Raw genomic sequence first — 21004 nt, 5'->3', positions numbered from 1 at the left:
GATCCTTAGCCTGCCTGTGGCAAAATACACTCTACAGAGGCTAAAAAAAACCAATGAGATTTATGCTGAGGGGGATTCAAACACTTTTTCCTGCTACAGGCTGAGCAAATGGATCCCTATGTTGTTCTGAAGTTTCTACAGCTCCATCCTGCAGGATTGGCAGGTTTTTGAAGCCACACAAGTACAAAAAGCTTCTGTTCTTCAACACCTTATTGGGGTCTTGGTCACTCCTGTCAGTCTGCTGTCCAGCCTGAGAGAGTCAGGCTCTAAAGATGACCACATCATCAGTCAGAAATTTTGGAGAGATGATCGAGAAAATATTATATGGAGCTATGAAAAGAAAAGTGGTGAGCCTGCATCCTGGTTACAGAGACTGGTGTCCTTTTTTCTTACAGTAGAAAATATCAGCCTTTTTGTTAATGAGGTGTAAAAATCTGCTTTGTTTGAGATATTGAGGTGGTTTCAGGGTTAGGAGTGTTTTTCTTTTAATTTATCTACATTAGACCTGTACTGTAAGTACTAAAAAGGTATCGACTTGCCATCTGCAGCTCTAAAAAGAACATACACGCGTAGTGGGTTGTTTGGGCTTTGAACAAATGACCAGAGATCTGATGCCAGCTCATCTCACAGTGGAGTTCATTAAGGTTCATTATCAGGGAGTTGGCCGACTGGAAGACCTCAGCTGTATGTGGGCAGAGCTTTCTAGATAAATGATTGTGCTTTAAATGTGATTTCAGGCATTGATTCAACAAGTGGTAAAAGTGTTAACAGTGCTGTGCTGTGTTGTTCTTTATGTATGGATTTTGAATGTACTGAGGCCTCCAGGCAGCACGCATTGATATAGTTTAATTAATGTTCAGATTGATTGTTAAATTCAATTCAAACTTTTTTCTCTGTGTCTCTCTGCTCAATTTCACTTGCATTGAATGTGGTTGTGTTGCCTTTCAGGTAATAATATGAGTGCAGCACAGATAAAGAGGCAAACTGATTAAAACACTCTTTTCTGGTTGATTTAGATTGATTTTCTGAAAAGCATTCAGTCATTTCTATTTATGATGAGAAATCTCCAAAACATCTAAATACTTTTTGAAATGATTTAACTGATGATGACTTTTCAAACTCTATGAATACGTTTTGATACTTTTAGAGTTGAATACTGTCGCCTCCATATTGTCCAAAGTCAACATTTCCCACTTTTCTGCCAGTGTGCAAACTGTCCAGCTAAAGACGCGAGCAGTTATTGTAATTATGCAATTATTTAATGCTTCAGTGACAATTGGATCCCTGGGTGTTAGTTAAATTTAGTTTCTGGACACCTTCTCACATTTAACATTATTCCCAGTTGGAGGAGAAGTGAGAGATGGCCCGGACTGCACAGTGATGCTTCACTTTTTACTCCTCTTCTATCTTTACAAATGCTCCCTCTTAAAACACTGAGGGGTTTTAAATCTTACACTTTACCACATTTTAATAGGTTTTGACTCATTTCCATGCACATTGAAGTTTAATTCTGTGTTAGTATGCGCAGGTGTGCTGACCTATCATAGCATGAGGTCAACACATTGAAAACAATGGCTCTCAAATGCATCCACACAATTCCATTAAGCACAGCCATACCTTAGTTATTGGAACAAACTTGCTAAACACAAGGTACATGAATATTGTACTGTGTTAGCAGCACGCTGGTGTCACGTCAAAGAAGTAAAGTGATAGAACATTTGCCCCCATGGATAACACATGTAAACTGCAGGAATGCATAAGCTTCTGTTTGAATAAATATGTTGGTCCAACAGGCCCACAATGTGCTGAACTACCAAGAACCACTGGCCATGAGTAGTTTGTTTTCATGAGACAAAAAAATAATGGATCATTTTCTGTTCTGTTGCTGGGCTTACTATTTTAAGCAATAGATACGAAAAGCTTTAGGAAAACTATCTATGAGTCCTTCTGTTGTTTTATTTCTCAGCAAATGTATTAATGTGCTCTACTAGGGTCATGGCTACCAAGTAAAAGCCTTTTCTTGAAGTAAATTTGTACTGCATTAGACTACTTTCTTTTCAAAAAAGGGGACATATGGATGCACAATCTAATTAGTCATTCATTCAATCTTGATTTTGTTTATTTGTGCTGTGATGGCTGGATCAGATGGCAATCTGGCTTTGTTTGCTTTGTAATGGCATTATTTGTAATCATTAGGTGCTATTAGATATACAGTGATCTAGTTATTGCTCAAAACCTTCAAATTAAAGCTGTTTGTCATTATTTCCCAAAGTGAAACACTCCACACATTTTTAGTATGTATTGCGATTTCCAGTTCAGAGATTGTTCAGGACATTTTAAGACAGACCTTATCTCCTGAATTACGAATGATATCTCTCGATGATCATTTTGACATTGCAATCCCTTTGAGATATACTGAATATCTGACACAGCAAGGAATAGCTGTTGATAGATTATTGCTGAATCAGCTGTTGGGTCATGAGGCAAAATGCTTTGGAAGCTAAATCTGAGGGTTGAAAGGGTTCATGAAATTAGCTATTAAAGAGTGTGGTGTGACTTCAACGCAACACAAAACAAATTGTGGCACAAAGAAGTTACTTTTTAATCTTGGCAGGACTACAGGGACACCAGGAGTTTCCTCTTCGTGTTGTAAACTTGTCTATTAAACTTCAGACCACCTGGAAAATGATGTGGATGTAAATACGTGTGAATGAGTGTGAGGTGAGAAGTCACAGATTCCACATAATAGGGGCACAATAATCACACTGAGAAGACTGGATATGGCCACACAGGAATGAAACACTTTGCACATTCTAGATAAGTGAAGAAAAAAAAGGGCATTTAGAGGTGTGTAGGTGTGGATGATTGTGAATAAGATGTGCTGCTTGTGGAGACTGATTACTATTGGTGAAAGCAGAGAAACCTGGCAGCTCCAGGTCCTCGCTATGAATCTCTGGGGACAACAAGGCTTGGCAAGTCTGTGACACGACCCTGCTGGACTCAAGAACTGATCCAATCTGCACCGACACAAGTGGTTATCAGCACTCACATCACTTCTCAATCAGAGAGGAGAATAGCACTGTATATTAGTCGCCTTTTTGTGAGTTGTATTATAGAGCCATGGCAGTTTCTCTCTCCTCTCCCCTCCTACTGCTCTCGAATGCCTTCAAGGTTCAAATTAGACTCAAAAAGATGATGCAAACTCTGTCCAGACTCCTGTGTGTGGTGGTGGAGATTTTTGCATCTTCTTTAAAACACCAAAACCTTAAAGAGCATGACCAGATCGGAGGATTATAATGGGATAAAGCTGCTTTAGTTGAAACAAAGTGTCTGGAGTGTAAGTTTGCAGATTAGTCGGGTCTTTGAACAGGCAAAAAAAAAAAAAAAAGTCTTACAAAGAGGACATGTCTTTCTGCTGAAAAGTGCTTTCATGTAAGACACACAAAAATGAATGAAGTCTCTTTTCTAAGCAGCAAGGTGCATGTTTTTAACCAGCAGAGCAAACAGTACAGTTGTTTCTTTCAATGTTTACTTTCATCCTGCTGCAAATTGCTCCTCTTTGCGTCCCTCCTTTGTCTGTCACCAAGTGATAGTCTGACTTTATTCTCTCATTACATCCACAGACCTCAGAGATTCGACATTTCTTAAACACATGATCAATTGTCACAGTGCAAAACACAGAGAAAAACAACAGAAATTCACACATTCAACAACACCTCTCAAGTGCACGTACTCACCCACTCAGACAAGCATACACACGTAAATGCTGCAACACACACACACACACACACACACACACACACACACACACACACACACACACACACAAACAATGCAACACATTCATACACTTCTTTGCAGATAACATCAAGTAGCTAATGTGAAGATACTCTGAATTCCCTGTAGTGTCTGTGTGTATTCAGTCGCCCACTACCACTTATATAACCAGTGAGTACATGAAATTTTAACATCATTATCAAATATTTATTTGTCACTAGTCTTATTAGGCTTTGCACTAAACAGTATTTGTTTCCTTTTCTTTGTTTTTATACAAAGATAGAGGATTTCCCCAAGGAATGACGTATCCTGTGGGAATTAAGAAGCATTATATTATTGTTTTATACTCTGTAACAAAAACCCTTCAAACACCTGACTGTTCATTTGGGGGATGACTGAGCACTGGCCTTTACTAATGATTCCTAAACTAAAACATTGTTTTTTTTTTGACTGCTTTTCCTTCCCTAATAAATAATTTGCAAAGCAGATTTCTTTGAAAATTGTATCTTGCATTGTTTGCATTAATATTTACTGACCAGCTATGTTCTTCTTCACTACCTTTGCTGGTGCATTGCTACATTTTTTGAGGCATTACCACCACCAACTGACCATCACTGAGGTCGGGTAAAACCAACGGTGAATCACGCCGCATGCCTACATCTACAAGGTGCGAATAGATTTTCAGAGACTGCGACGACAACAACCAACAATCATAATTGATTTAAGTCTGGCCGCCATCACCTTCCCAGCACTGCCATGCTTGGAACTCTCCCTGGACTTCCCATTCTGTAAGCGCAACCCTTCAGATTGAACTTTATTTTAAGGAACAGAAAGAAGTCGCATAGAACCAAATCTGGTGAGTATAGGTGGCGGGGAGCAACGATTGTGTTGTTGTGGGCAGAAACTTGCGAGCGGACGCATTGCCATGTTGGAGAACCAAAGTGCCATTGTGCTTGTTCAGTCTTGGACGGTGATGTTCTGCCCATATTAAAGGCAAATGCCACTCAAAACACCTCACCTGGCTCATTGCTTCATTACTTTAGATTTTCCAAAGTATTTTAAGGGTCTCTGTTGCCATGAGCTGCTGAACCAGCGACATAATTTGGAATATTTCCTCACAAAGGTTAGAGCTTCCCCCCGATTCATGCACATGCATGAACTTTTTGATCGCACCTCGTACATGAGCACCAAACCAAAAGGGTACCAGGTTTCTCCATCGTGATACTGTTCAAGAACACCACAGTGTTGTTTTAATGTAGTTTCAGAATGTTTCATTCTTTGTGTGACCAGGTGATAATACACAGGGGCCAGAATAAACTGGAACTTGAAACTGATGTAGACAAAGATGTGAGCTTTATTACATTATAAAAACTAAAACGTGTCTCCAGTTGACTGGATAATCCAATTTGACACAGGGAATAATGAAGGGTTGAAATAACTATGTTTAATACAAAAATCAAATAAACCATAAATTAACAACCAAAGAAATAAAGAAAGTGGGTCCAAACTGTGCTGTCAGGGAGGCGGGTGGCAAATGAGATGTACAACAAATAAACACCACTGCAAACAAATTAATTGGAGCTAAACCAAACGATTTAACAGCACTACAAAATGCTGAAACTTAAAGAAACTCAGACAAGACATGCATAAAGACTGCCACCATTTTGTTCTCCCTGGCAGCCCAACCACAGCCACACTGGAAAGACATGAAACAGAAAAAACAGCCCAAACAATTTTGCATTAAAACAAACTAAAACCTAACAAATGGTGGAAAAAAAGAACAGTGGCTGGCTTCTCAGAAGTATCTGGTAAAAGAACTTCCAGGCCTGAAACAGCCATTCCCCTCAGTTGGAAACATGCAGGAGACAAAATCACCACCAAACGAAGGCGGGCCTCAGCTTGAGCTCAGGTGTGCAGGAAAGAGGCCCAGGTGAGCTTCCTGCCTCGCTTTATAGCCTCTCTCCTCCCTTCCTGCCTGGGTCCTAGTGCTAGACTAGTATCTGCCCGTCCATATTTGTTCTGTTAAATTAGTTCATCATCAATTGAGTTTGAAGATAAAACCTGACCTTAAAAACAGCCACCTTGTTTAGTAGTCTTGATAGAAGGAATTTTTTGATTAAGCAACCGGATATTCATTGGGAAATATAGTTTGCCCTGTTTCTCCCCTTTGATGTGGATGAGATGTCCTTAAAGTGCTCAGTAAAAATAGAAATGTTAACATCCATGTTTCCATGACAACTTGACAAACTTCATTGGCTAGTGACTATTGTGTCGTATCTCGTACGCTCCAGAACAACCACTTAATAGGCCTTCCTTGTGAGTAGTCTTGAGAGGCGACAAGTCACATCAATGTGAATCACAGCCCACAGGCAGATGTTTGTTCTGCCTTCCAAATGCAGAGCTTAACTGATGCAATCAACTAAAATGTTTTACTGAGCTCATGATATTTAGCCTGGTGTGGAGAAACTACTTCAAGTGATCCAATAATTAGAAATGAGTTTATATTCAAAGAATTAAAAATGACTTTTGTACATTTTCTGATGATATTGACAAAGTGGAGTATAAAATGGCCCTTGTCTGACTACAGTGGAGTGCTGTTGCATCTCTCTAACCCTTTTAATTTAAGAACCCGTACTCCTGGTCTGCTCTCATCCAGGCAGTCCAGGACGGGGTTGTCATAAGCCAGCTGTCTCTCTCTCTGAGCAGACTCTACCTGCATGTTGACAGAAGTTGTCTTAGTCGAGATGTGCTCCTCTTCTTCTTCTTCTTCTCCCTGACCTTCCTCGATTGTGCAGTTGCAGCAGACAATTGTCTTGGTAATCAGGCGGTCAAGCGGTTTGAGGGAGTGCATCCACTTGGGCAGGAAGTCCCAGTTCTGGAGCTTGGCGGGCAGGTGACGGGGGCTGCGGGCCTGCATCACATTTACCATGGCAATGAAGACGGTAACACCCAAGAAAGGAGCCCCGACACTTGCCATCACCCGCCATCCGGCCAGCGAGAGGCCCAGCACCAGCGATGGAAGCAGCAAGAAGCAGAGGAGGAGGTACAAGACTGCGAACCAGCGGTACTTGGCAGTGCGCTCACCCAGGACACGAGCCATCCTTATCGGTAGACGCATGAATGGAAGAGGATACCACAGCAGAATGCCAAGGACATTGAAGAAGAGGTGACACAGAGCAATCTGCATCAAAGACAAGGTGAAGAGATACACTATGTAAGTGCTAAAGTGCTCAGTGCTGAACATAAGTCATCACAGTCACTGTGTGATGTCATTAATTCAAAGTTACATCATAAAAAGAGTCTACAGGGCCTGTTTTCTCATCATGTAACAACAATACCACAAATATAATCTGATGACAAACTGTTTCCTTCACAAAAGAGGTCTAAAAGACGACAGTAATCCCTGGAGCATCCACTCATTTGCTTCCAAAGCTCCTCATCATAAATTAATCCAAATCCATAAAATATTTCATGCTTTATTATCTACCATGTGTAAATAATTATCATTAAATAACCATGTTTTTGTTCCTGTAGGAGAAAAAAGATATTTGTGGACTCGTGACTGTGTCTCTAAGAGGTCAGTGAAACCTACCAAAGAGGCGGATGGTGGTGCCGAGTAGCTCCACTTTGCTTTTTCTATTTTTCTTGCAGTTCCAAAATGTCTTTTGTACCTAACAAGAATTTTCACCTTGTGGCTGCGTGTCTCAACACAGCAGTCTAGTTCTAGTTTACATCCATATCTGTCCAGACCTCAAATATATGTATGAAGAATTTTAAGGGCTTTAAAGGCCAATAAAGCTGATACTGATAACAAGGTAACAAGTCTTGGTGTAATCTTAGACTCAGATCTAAGTTTCAATCTGGTGACAAAAACTTCTCTTTTCCATCTTAGAAACATAGCCAAGGTGCAGCCATTTAAAAATCAGACAGATGCCAAAAAGTTGATTCACGCCTTCATTTCTAGCCGACTGGACTACTGTAATGCACTTTTTATTGGCCTAACAAAGAAAACAACAGAGAGACTTCAGCTCATCCAAAACTCTGCAGCTCGAGTATTAACCAGAACCAAGAGAAGAGAACACAGCAGTCCAGTTCTGGCTGCTCTGCACTGGCTGCCTATAAGACACAGGATTTACTTTAAGGTCCTCCTCCTCCTCACATTCAAAGCTCTTAATGGGCTCGGACTGACATACATCGCTAACTGTCTGGTGAACTATGTGCCTTCAAGAACACTGAGATCATCTGCTGCTGGTTTATTGGAGGTTCCCAGCAACAGCCGAAAGAAAATTGGGGATTCAGCTTTTGTCAGCTACGCTCCAAAACTGTGGAACAAACTAGCTGTCGATATCAGGGAAGCTAGCTCAGTTAATACTTTTAAAAGAAAGCTCAAAACATATCTCTTTACTTTAGCCTTTAACTAGCAACTCTTGAAGCTCTCTTGCACCTGCCATGCACTTGAACTACCGCGCCTTTGAAATGCATTTTGCTCATTTTATATTTGAACGATATATTTTGATAAAACTTAAAAAGACTGATATGTAAGTGAAAAGGGAATTTTATTAGTGTATGAACGGGTTGGACCCGTGTGAGTTTTTAACCTAGGTTTAGCAGAAACCTGGAGGTACACTGAAGAGTCTACCTTAAAGAATTTACTAAAACTTCAGCAGAAAAGGAGATTTAATCTCTAGTGTGTTACTGGGTAATATTATAGACAGTGTGAAGTAAAGTTTTAGAAAAGTTCACAAGACTTATAAATGCTACAATTGCTTTTTCCACTACTTTATATCATAAATTGAATCCTAGAGAATGAACCAAATCAAGTCTACTTGCATTTAATTTATGCATTTTATCTGTTTCTTACGCATTTGATCTTTTATCTCGTTTCTTTTCTATATTTTTAAATGTTCCTTTATATCTGTTTTTATGTGAAACTGCATTTAATTATCTTGCTGTAAAGCACTTTGAGCTGCATTTCTTGTATGAAATGTGCTATACAAATAAAGTATATTATTATTATTATAAAACAAGAAATTGAAGGCATGACAGTAGATGATGCTTCAAATATGGAAGTTGCTGCAAAGAAGCAACAAATTTGAAAACGTGGATGCTTCACACACATCTTCATCCTGACAGCACAGAAAATCTGTATAATCAGTATAGTCTCAAGTTTGACACCCAAGATTAGTGTCACCAATTCAGTATTCAACGAAATGTGAAATATTGTCTGACCTTCTGTTCCTGAGTTTTGGTGTTGAAAAGGGATTTTGCAGAACATTTTTGATATTACATTGAAGTGAAGCATTGTGCCACATTTGAAAACAGGCCCTTGAGGCTTTTCTGAGATTTCGTGTTAATGAGACGAATGGACGATCTGATAACATAATGCCTCTGTCTGCTGCTACCCGTGCGGAGGCATGATAAAAGATCAACCTACCTGTATGGCAGCTGCTAGTTTGTTCCCAGGACTGGCAAGAGCTGCCAGCAGGGCTGTGGCAGTGGTGCCAATGTTGGACCCAAGAGTGAGAGGATACGCCCGCTCTAGACTGATGACACCAATACCTGACAGAGATGACAAAAACAGAAAATTAAGCAGGACATATAAAAGCTTCTGTCATCTTCCTAATGAAACAGTTGCAGTCAGTCAGTCAGGACAACTATTCTCCAAGAGGGTTAGAATTTTTTTTTTTAACTATTCAAATGATTTGATCAAATTAAATCACAGATAAAATGGGAAGAAATTTGAATTCACTCATACTTGGTGCTTAAAATTAACAAAAGCCAATATTTGAAAATGTACCAGCGGAATCGTCGAGGCTAAAATATTACTTTGCCAGATAGGAAGACTTGCGATTGTCAAAATTAGAGGCTGCTGTACAGCAACTGAAAACCGAGGTAAGAAAATACTGCTACAGTATTTGATGTAATTACAAAGTCCTGAATTTGTGTGAAAACTGTTGTTGTTATTTGCTGTTTCTTCTGTAAATGCATGATGCGACCGTGAGGTTGGAAGGTGAGGTAGAGATAGTAATATACAAACAGAAATCTCTGTTAATTAGGAGTCATCTTCCATTTGTGTTGTCTCTCACCTTTTAGATTTATGGTTAATTACTCCGATTGTATATTTATCACTGTGCAGCAGGCTGATGACTCATTTGTCACTGATTTTACATTCTTTCCTTTAGCCAGCGGCATACAGTGCCGGTTATGCAACATGCTCTTACCAACTTCACAAGATGATGTCAGTGAAAATAATCAAGCTCTTGTCCTTATTTGGCCCGATCTAACTGGCAAATGGGCCACCAGTCAACAATTAAATCTGAGGTGTTTTCTTGATGATATGAGAGCACAAGGATATTAATTTGCTCGTTGAAAATACAAAAGTAATACAGTGAACCTTTGGTCCAGGTACTGTTAAAAAATAATTACAGTAGCAGTGTGTATTTAGGTGCTATGGGGTAAGAATTTATAAGTTGGTACAGAAACCAGAGGCCTTGGAAACATTGTCCTAGTTTAAGAGCTGCCAGAGGTAATTCTTCCTGGTTTGATTGACATTAGAAACTATGCTGTTGCTTTTAGCTTGTTTCCCTGTCCAGTCACTGCCTCTCTCTCCGCCTCATTGTAACAACCTAAAAAGAAAGTAACCACATACAAATTTAATGAAGTCATCCAAGCGTTGATACACGGTGGCTATAAAGCGCAAACCCCAGAAGCAGAGTTCAGGCGAGTAACAGGACAGAAGCAACACCAGCTGCGCAAAGGGTCGGACCACTCAAGGATAAGAACTGACTCACAGCACAGTTTGAGTTCAGTTTAATGAGACATTGCAGGAGACGATCCCCCCTACAGCCTGTACCTGATGAAACAAAACTAGAACTGCAGGCTGAACTGTTGGAGTCCAAAGTTCAAACTGGACAGATGCTGAAATCCCCACAATACTATACACGGCGCTGTCTCCCAAATCACCCGGCACAAAACAAACCAAATTGAGGAGCAGAGCCAAGATGGACAGTAAGAGGTGCGGGTGGAGTTTGCAAAAGTGAAGAAGGAATTCATCTGAGTCAAAGTTTATTTTGTTGATGAGCTGAGAGAAAAATTGTTTGTGTGAATGTGATCTAAAACATGCTTGCATTTCAAAGGGAGTATTGGTCACACTCATATTGCAGGTATTTTCCAACTGGTCAGACCGTTGTCTGGCCATGGGTATACACTGCTACAGTATTATTACTGCAGTCCATAAGAGTTTGGACAGATACGCGTGTTTTTCTTCCCTGTGATTCAGCACATTAAGTTTGAAATAAAACAATTACAAATTCTGCTTTAATTTGAGCCTGTTTTTGTCAGTATAGAGATAATTACATGGGAGACATAACCCTTTTAACACGCAGTGCCTGAAATTTCTTGCTTATTGTAGGATCTCCCTTCATTTTTGTCTGGTCTTCATCAAGAGCAGCTCAACTGGACTGAGAGCAGGTGACTGACTCAACCAGTGGAGAATATTACACCTCCTCCCCCCTGTAACGCTTTTCGGTAGCTCAGGGTGAATGTTTATAATTGTTTCCTTGCTGAATGAGGAAATGTAGTCAAATGAATTGTGGTGTGTTTGGCTGTGTCTGAATGCACAGAAAGCTGCAGGAAACCTCTGCATTTATCCTGTGGCTTCAGTCAACAGTGAAATCATCAATAAATGCCAGCGCACTTGTTCCATTTAGTCAGACATGCTCAAGTCATTCCAGAACCACTATCATGTATGACAGATTAATTGATATGCTTTGGGTCATGAGTAAGTAAGCATTTCTCTCCAGTAAGTATGTTTTTTTTCTCCACACTTTATCTTTATTTTTCCAAACAAATACTCGACGTTAAGGATGACTGATGATTTGTTTCCAGCCGCTATAAATGTGATAAATTTGCCATTCAGTCATACATGAATTAAGTGTTTCCCCATATCCCACGGCGACTATATGTGGCTTTGCTCCATATTTCTTGACAATGTAAATTCAATCTGCATGTTTCCACTAAATCTTCAACAATGTTTTTCATGGCTCCCAATTCGAGAAAAAAAAGTGTTGATAATTACGCCTGCTTGAACTGATATTAAGTATTCATAATGCTAAATATATCTTTTCTTATTAGCATCTGTCATTTTCCTTGCAGATGTTGGTTCTTGCGTAACATTTTGATAACAGATAAATGTGTCTGTTGATGTCATCATATTTTACATAATGCTTATATAGTTTAACAAATAAAAATTAGAACAGATAAAACAGACAGGAAAAGTTCTACAAATGTTTTACTTTCAGCATGGCTCTTAGGGGGTTTATTAATTTATTCCTACATATACAGACATTTTACAGGTGGTACTCACATTCTCCTCTCACTTCTAATGTAGGTCATATGTATTTTATTCACAAACTATTGCTATAATCCAGATTTTCAAGATCGCTAGTTTAAGTTTGGTTCCCTTTTACTATAACTCTTTTCTGTGTCTTCTTACCTTACGTATTTGTATGCCATTTTATTTTGGAAATGTCTTTTAGGGAGGAATAAGGAAGAAAGCCATGTATTACTCACCTACCAGCGGGGTCAGGGCAGATGTAAAGACAGAGCTACTCTGGACCACAAATGTCACCCCTGCACCCACAAACATGGCAATGTATCCTGCCAGCCAGCCAAATGGATATGGCAGGTCTGTTGGAATGCAAAGGAAACAATAAGCAATTGAGTACTCATATATTTTACAAAACATCTTTTCTGAAATTTTTAGCCAAAGGGAATAGTTCTACAACAACTTAATTTATTTTTATTATCATTTTAATCAACCTTGTTGAGATTAAACATCTCTTTTCCCAGAGTGTCCTGGCTAAGAGTTAAATACTTATCTGTCCATTGATTATGAAACTAAAAGTCAATTGGTAAACTGGTAAACAAGTTGCTAAACTTGGAGTGGAAACAGTTAGTTGGGTCTGTCCAAAGGCAACCCAAATCATCTATGCACACTTCTAAAGCTCAATAATCAGCACATTACTGTATTTGTTGTTGTTTGATTCTCTACAAAAAAAACAGTGGTATATTTTGGTAATATTTCTTGGGTAGGGGCAGTAACTTCCTGGAATCACACGTGTGTTAATGGTTTTGTTACCTTTCGCTGAACCAGCTGTGTTTCAGGGTTTCCAGTCTTTGTGGTAAGCTAACTAGCTTCATATCTAAAAGACAGATATAGTATCTCCATCTAACTCTCTAACCGGTGTATTTCCCACCAAGTCAAAACATTCCTTCTTGGTTTGTTGACTCACTTGCAAATCAAATTGTGTATAATCTTTTGCTGCATGCAGATAAACTGATAAAAGCTCCAGCAGCTCACAAGTATACCAACCTGTGTTAATGACTTTATGGATGACGTTTGCCACTTGGCCATTAAGAAGAGAGTTTAGCAGTTTGACCAGAAGCAGCAGACATGTGCAGAGGACAGCCAGAGAGGCTGCCAGGAGAATGAGGCCGACAGTGAGGTCTGACAGCTCAGCGGACGCAAACAAATGTGTACCTGCAGAGATGGGACCAACAATCATCAGGACATTTTTATTTCCATTTTGAACATGACCAAGTATAAGATTTAACTCACACTTTAGGTCATGACTGGATCCACAGCTTTCAGTGCTCATATTGTCTGTAGACTTTAGATAGATAGATAGATAGATAGATAGATAGATAGATAGATAGATAGATAGATAGATAGATAGATAGATAGATAGATAGATAGATAGATAGATGGAAAAAGGAAAAAGAAACGTGGGAGAAAGAGACGCAGCATACTGAAATAAACACATAGAAACAGACGGGCGGCAGTGACAGGCTCCATTCGGTGCCAGTATGTGACACAATGTGTCTGCGTGTGCAGGAGACAGCGATGGATGTGGATAAGCTATTACCATAACAGGGTCAGTCTGGCACCATTCTTTCACCAGGCTCCTATTCCTCATGTCCTCATTTCCCATGGCAATCCCCGTGATCACACACTTGTCTAGCTGAAGGTGAAAGGGGAAATATTTTCAGCAAGTTAAAGGAGAAGAAGGTCAAAGAATTTTAAAAATGCTTTCAGTTCCTTACTCCTTTAATCAGAGGGCCTGCGTTCATCAAATATGCCCTGCTGAAGTGTCTCAGTGCAATACACCGGGGAAGCGCAGTGACTGGTCACTTAGCCCCGCCCCCTTTGGCTACTGTTGTTCTGCATGTCAAACGTTCCAGCTTTGCATGGTTGCTTACAATTCTAACAACAGCAGATTTATCACTCAAAATTCGATCTTGTTTTGAAAACAATTTGTCTTTGATTTTCAGGCACAGGTAGACAAAAGCAGGCTTCAGTTTCTGACCAACGTCCAACACATCTGCTTGCTGAAATCACAACTGTTCCTGGCAGACTTTAGCAGCTGTAGCTCGTTGGCTGATCAAGTAACAGGTGGTGGTTGAAAACTGACTGCGTTCCAAATCGCATACTATTTCTTTTTACTTTTAGTACGGACCACAGCTTCCCTTAAAAAGTATCTACTGTTGCATGTAGTATGTGTAAAATTGGGATAAACTACTTCATCATAAAAATGTGTCTTGAACTTTGACCAACTTTGTTATATCTTAATGATCTATGGGGAGGACACGAAAATAAAGAAATAACTTTTTTTTGTTTGTTTTGTAGTGTAGAGAAGGGTCCACGACTTGCATGGCAGCTCAGCCTCAAAAGTGTAAAAGCGCTTTGAGACCGCTAAGTTGATAAAGCGCCATACAAGTGCAGACCATTTACCATTTGACCTTTGACCTTTTGGATATAGAACATCATCAATTCATCCTGTTGCACATTTGTGTGATATTTTGTCATATTTAGTGCATGAGTTCTTGAGTTATGGCCACCAACAAGTTTGTAGGTCACAATGACCTTTGACCAACAAAATCGAATCAGCTCATCCAAGTGGACGTTTGTGCCGAATGTAATTCAATTTGCTGCTGGCATTTCTGAGATAATATGTTCACAGTAATGGGACAGACAGAATGTCTCCAGCCACAGCTGTCGCTGACACTGAGGCATAAAAATGTAAGGTGAGACTATTTTGTTTAAACAAACCCCGTTTAAATGCTTAGCTCGATCACTGTTAATGTGATAACTAAACTGGCTTGAAGATGGATAACCACTGTGTTTGGCAAATGCGCCACAATTAATCAGAGCTGATATTTGTGCGGTTTCTGGGGTGTATCTTACACAAATTCAATAAATAGCAAGGTAATGTAAAAAATTCTGCTGCATCATCTGTGCATGGGGGAACTACGACATAGTGCAGTCACCCAAAACCAAATGTAATCTTGATTATTATGCTCATTGGCTTGTGAAGCATTTGATCAATTGGTAATAAGCCAAATATGCTAATGATAGAGCTAATCAGTTGTGTTAAATTAATTTCTTGTTGGTCTTTTGGTTTTGGAAAGGTTTAAAGGATACCACACTCCTAACTCTCCTGATGCAAAGTAACGCTCTCACAAACCTGCTGTGAGTAGTCACAGTTACTAAACTAGGATTGGACAGTCGCTGTCCGGGGGAGGAGTTTAGCGAACAGTAAATCACGAGCTGGTAGGTTTACCTGTATGATGAGCTTGGTGACCGGCTCAGTGATGACCTTGAGCAGCTCAGGTGCTTCCTCCCCCGGCTGCAGCTTCAAGCTGGTGACCAGCAGGTGGGATAGTCGTGCCATGAACCCGCTAACCACCTCCAGAGGCAACAGAACCAGAACCGAGAGCCAGTTGAAGCAGTCGTGGATTGTTGCTCCAGCAAAGGCACTGCCGAGGGTCAACCAAGGTCAGCCATCAGCATGATCTACTACTCAGAGTGATTGCTTGTTATTCTTCTTTCCACGGCTCAACTTTTTTGGGCGGGTGTGATGTAATGATCATCGAGTTTGGACTCAGTGTGTGTATATGTTGTAAATTATTCATTTTATTTGACCAGACACTGATTAAATAACATGCCATCGGTTCTGTGCGGTATCCTTTCATGCCAGAGGGTTACTGGTACGGGATCCATGTGGATTGGTGCCATTATTGTCACTGTTTTCGAAATTACACTCAAATGGAGACTGAAGCCAAGAGGCAGCAAACAGCTGCTAATGCTTTCTCCTCACCCTCCTCTGCTTTCTCTTTCAACACTTTTATCCCTCTTTCATCTCCCTACTTATCCTCTTCACTTCTTCCACTTTTTCAGTTTCTTCTGCCCTCCTCTGCTCCTCTCCTCCTCTGTCTCATGGTTCCCCACTCACCGTTGAAACTCGGTTCTCTCTGCCGCTTGCATCATGGCCACAATGGTGTTTGTGACGGAAGTCCCAATATTGGAGCCCATGATGACTGGAACAGCCGACCTCACTTCCAACACTGTGAGGTGAGAGCACACAGAAAGTTACATTTGACTTGAAAGTCATTTTTGACAACTCTTGCATGAATAGTTTATCAACAACAACAACAAACAAACACTGCGAATGGGTAAATGTCTGCCTTCATCGTGAATACTAATGCATCGCATATATAATTACTATGCATGACCTTCCACATTTTGAATGCAACATGAGTTTTTAATGGAGATGAGAGGTGATTATAATTTCCATGTGAGTGGAGGCATCTTTGCAGGGGAGGGGCATATCACTGAGTAAGCCTTTAGTGACGATGACCTAGAGGACACACATCAAGGAGACAAACACCCGTGCCTTTGCATCTCTTTCTATTTTTGGTGATTACCTGTATTTTTCCTCTTGACTCTGATATTAAAAGGCCTTAGAAGCAGAGGCATCTCCTGCATACTGATGTCATTCACTTTAACGGAGAGTAACGGGGGCTAACCTTCACATAGGACCCTGAACACTTGCAGCCTTATTGTGTAATGGTCTTCTGAAGCATGATAAACTGGACTGACTGAGATGGTGGGAGATTAAAGGGTGTGAAACAGTTTGATTTGATTGCTCCTCTGATCCCAGTCCACCCTGCGGAACTTCAATAATTCGAAGGTGTTTTTAACAAATTGCCACCACAGAACAACAATGTCAAAATGTCTATTTCGAGCCAATCAGTCAGTGTGTGACAATCACACAATAAACAGATTAAATTAGGCATTAATCTTTCAATAAAGAGATCTTATATTTATCTTACATCACATAAAGATAAGATAAAGAGACTACTCTTGTTGCTCTCAAACAGAGACCAGCACAGTAATGTGTACGGCACAGGCGAAGCAATAACCTTCATGCAGAATTATTTCAAGTTACAACACTTGATTAGTATCTGGGTTACACACATTTCTGTGACGGCTGGTACGTGTGTCTTTGTGATTTCACCATGACCTTGAGCGGAGACGTCAGATTTTGTGTTTGTTTTGTGTGTGTCAGGAAATCGACAACAGAGACCATTAAAATGTTTCAGAAAGCATCAGGAATGAAGCAGTGAGCTGTGGGAGGTGTTCTGAGTGTAATTCACGTTTCAAAAGTCGCACAAAGTCGCTGCCCAAGACCGAAGAAGGCGCATTTGGTCTGGAGCACAACCCGGTGGGTTTTCTTTGACACTCGTGGGGTTGTGCACTGTGAATTCATTGCCCAGGGTCAGACTGTCAACACCGAGTTCTACCGCGAAGGTTTTGGTGCAAACAACCTGATCTGTGGTGCGATGGCACTTTGGTTCTCCAACATGGCAACGCGCCTGCTCACACCCACTGTGCTCGCCAGATTCGACTCCCTGCGACTTCCTTTTGTTCACGAAAAATTCTGACACTAAATTTGATGTGCGCTCTCAGCTCAAGTTTCAGGTCCACGGGGAAATCACAAATGCAGATAGACCACTGCTCACAAAAATGTGCTTCAGACCTCCACTGTCGTCCCACATGCACTGTTCTGCTACTGCAAAGAGCAACAAAGTGTATAAGTCCTCCTGTTTGATTCATGTTTGCTAAAACCTACAATGCATGGCTGTTTCAGGAGATTATTTAGCCCCGTTTATAGAATGAAAATATGTATTTGTGACTCTTTTCTTTAGTTAGACTCAATGGGGAAGTCGCAATATCGAGAGATAAACTCACAATGTTGCTTTTAGTCCTTTCTGGAGGGTTTTCTGGCATTAAGAAAAACATAAAATAATGTCAGTCTTAACCTTTAATTTATATTAAAAAAATAGAAAAACATAGGTCTGGTTCTTCATCTGCTAGTTTGCACTTGCTGGAACATAGGTATGTGTATATATACACATTCGTAGCATTTATGCATTTACTATAAACTCTTTTTGCTAATTTTATGCTAAGTAGCCAATCAAGCCACAGAATGATTTCTATCCTCCAGAGGGCATGCAGCATGTTATTGGGCTTGGAGCCAGAAAACTGAGATCATAACTATAAACTGCAAATTAATTTGGTGGTATTGCCAGAGATACACCATGGGAATTATTTTTTTTCTGTTTTTATTGGTATGTTAATGTTTTTTCTGTTTATTGTAATATCTACGCATGCAAAATAATAGCCTGCAGAGATGCAGGCATAAAGTGTGTAAGGTACAGTAAACACACACACACACACACACAGCACATATATAAGGCTAAATGAGGTCAGCCAGGTTATCGTTCCATTTCAGAGTCTTATTTAAAACTGAAAACAACTCGTATACAGGCACAAACATTTAGACACACTTTTATGCGCCCATATACTCACATCCAGAGGCCACCAGACTGACTACAATGGAGGTGGAGGTTGATGAGCTTTGAACCAGCACAGTAACCAAGATCCCCACCACCAGCCCTGCCACGGGGTTAGACAGCACTGCATTGTCCTGAAAAATGTCCCCTGCCACTTTACCTGGTTAAATATGCCGCCCACATACACAGAAACACACAGGCACAAAGAAAGACTGTTCTCAGAAATGACAGGGTTGCCAAGAGCAATGTTAAACAAGGCTCAGACTGCTTGTTGCCCCAAATCTACAAAGGTCACCAGATGAAGCTTTGCAGTAAGTTATACAGCAGGGCCCATTAGGACCGTGTGAACTGTTCTTCAGTGACTCACTTATTTGTCAAACATCAACTGGCTGAGTCACTGTAAACCCACTGAGCGGGCAGAGAGGGTCATAGTACTTACCCCCTGCTAACTGGAAAGCAGAACTCAGAGTGTCCAAGGAGCAAACAAAGAGAAAGAGGAGGATGAAGAGGAGAGGGATCTTGGATAGATTGATGAAGAGCTGCTTGATCTTGTTTGGACTCACTACTGAGGTCTGAGAGGTGCTGCCTGTTCAAAACAATAGCCAGGGAGAGGGTTAGACTCACAACGGGGCTTACATGTAGAGTACAAAGTTGACCTATTTAAAATATCTAATAATATAAAAATCTGGATTGTCTCTGTCCACTACATCACTCTCCTTTGCATTCTGTGATTTCTGTGTTCTGGAAGAGAGAGATAGCCTCAGTAAGCTCTCACATGTAGAGAGCAAAGCCATTTGACATACTGCATTACCCGCATGGAGCCAAACACCGCTGAGCGACAGCAGGACCAGACCCACTGGCATTGTGAGTCTTTTTTGAACATGTCTTTATCTAATGAGCATGTGGTTCGGCTTCTGCTGTTGTAATTTGCCTTTTCAAACAGATCCGACCTGCTGCCAGAGCCAGGAGATAAAAGTGTGATTCTCCTCTTCATGCCTCTCTCGTACCTTTCTCTTTGGGGAGTCTGTCTGCCTCTATTATTGAAGGTTTGGTGGAGTGGTGATTGGTATGTTGGCTGTAGCCCTCAAAGCTGCTGGTGAGGTCAAGGGTGGAGCCGATGCCGGACTCCCTGTCCTCCTCCAGTGAGAGTTTGGGCTGTGAGCAGAGCTGAGTAACGTGCATCCTCACCCCTAATACACATTCAGGAGGTAAATATCAGCAGTGATGCATTACAGACATAAAATCAGACATAAACACAGAAATGACGGGAATTGCAACGAAGACGTTACCACTGTTGTCTGGGACTGTGCTCCGTCCAGAGGACACTATAGTTATAGATCGAGAGGACATGGTGCTTTGAATGCTGTGGGGAGATATGCGAGTAATTAAAGTGGCAGGGTGAAGAGGGACCAGTCTGAGAGTGAATATGTTTATCCGCCACCTGCAGCAGTAAAAGAAAACAAAGGAGACTGACGTTTCTGTGTATGATATCATTTCTCAACAGGCACTGAGGTCCACAGACAAGCAATTAGAAGAGAACAAATTCAACCCACATTGTTTGTAATTGGCAGCTATGCTTGATTTGAGGTCAGATTAAACACTAAAAAAAAAAAAAAAAAAAAAAACCCACACACACCACGAAGCATCATCTCGCCTCCCAACAAAAGAACGCCTTGTCAGAAACACTAAGAAAACATCAGTATCCATGTAACCTCCATTTCCTACAGCTGCAAATGAACTCCTAAAGGGACTCTTCTCTGTCTATAGAGCAGCAACTCCCTTTAAAGATGTTCATGCTTGCTGTTTAAAGAGACCGTTTACCCCCTTTTCATGTGAGCCACTTTGACATATTTTTGGGGACTCCAGTAGCGGAGGGAGTACTAATGTCTCTCTTAAAAAGCAAAGAGGATGGAAGTAATTACAGCAGCCAAAATTACAGTAATTACAGTCAGTGCATCAGTCTCATTCTGTCGCATCCTCCTGCGGGTTCTGATGTGCACAGAGGCCCTCTTAGCATATGTACGTCTCTCGATATGTGGGAGTATGCGAGACAACTTCCATAGATTTCATCTGAATAAACTCTGAATGTACTTGTGCATATTGTGTGCGAGTGTTGCGTGAGTGTGTGTGTGTGTGTGTGTGTGTGTGTGTGTGTACTGTGCGTTATCCTCAAATCTAACTGCCCCACTGTCAACTGCTTGTCGGTCTGCTCCTGTCTCTGTTTAAGTCGGTCACTGTGACTCGCATGTGTATCTCCATGCTGCACCTAAATGTTGCTAATTGAGTTTTACTTGAAGGAAAAATGAAAGGATTAGTGAAACATTTAGTGGCTGTTGTCAGTGAATGACGCCTGACTTGCCGGCATTCTCCAAAGGATTTATGAGCCGTGGGTTCCCTGGCGTTAGATAAAAGAAATCAATTTTGAAATAAATAATTAATTTTGAATAATAACAGGAAGGATGTTATTTATCACTAAGTATTTAATATTGACGTACGAAGTAAAAACCTCTTACCTCGTCTCAAACAGTCT

General features: G+C 40.6%; 1 protein-coding gene across 1 annotated transcript; it reads right to left on the bottom strand.

Annotated features, from left to right (window-relative positions):
* Positions 1-6306: 6306 nt before the first annotated feature.
* On the bottom strand, positions 6307-19824 carry LOC138211617 (sodium-dependent phosphate transport protein 2A-like). Its single transcript, XM_069171586.1, is given in 12 exon segments — positions 6307-6958; positions 9212-9336; positions 12349-12465; positions 13151-13318; positions 13608-13701; positions 13704-13799; positions 15399-15594; positions 16071-16182; positions 18491-18634; positions 18914-19060; positions 19482-19664; positions 19764-19824. Coding segments are annotated over 12 exon segments (2043 nt in total). The 3' UTR covers positions 6307-6358.
* Between the last annotated feature and the right edge of the window lie 1180 nt (positions 19825-21004).

This window comes from Embiotoca jacksoni, unplaced genomic scaffold (assembly GCF_022577435.1).
Source record: "Embiotoca jacksoni isolate LCO1_2020_lvr unplaced genomic scaffold, fEmbJac1.0.p SCAF_5, whole genome shotgun sequence".
In the NCBI taxonomy this organism is placed as follows: Eukaryota; Metazoa; Chordata; class Actinopteri; family Embiotocidae; genus Embiotoca; species Embiotoca jacksoni.
This window is presented reverse-complemented; position numbering and strand designations above follow the sequence as displayed.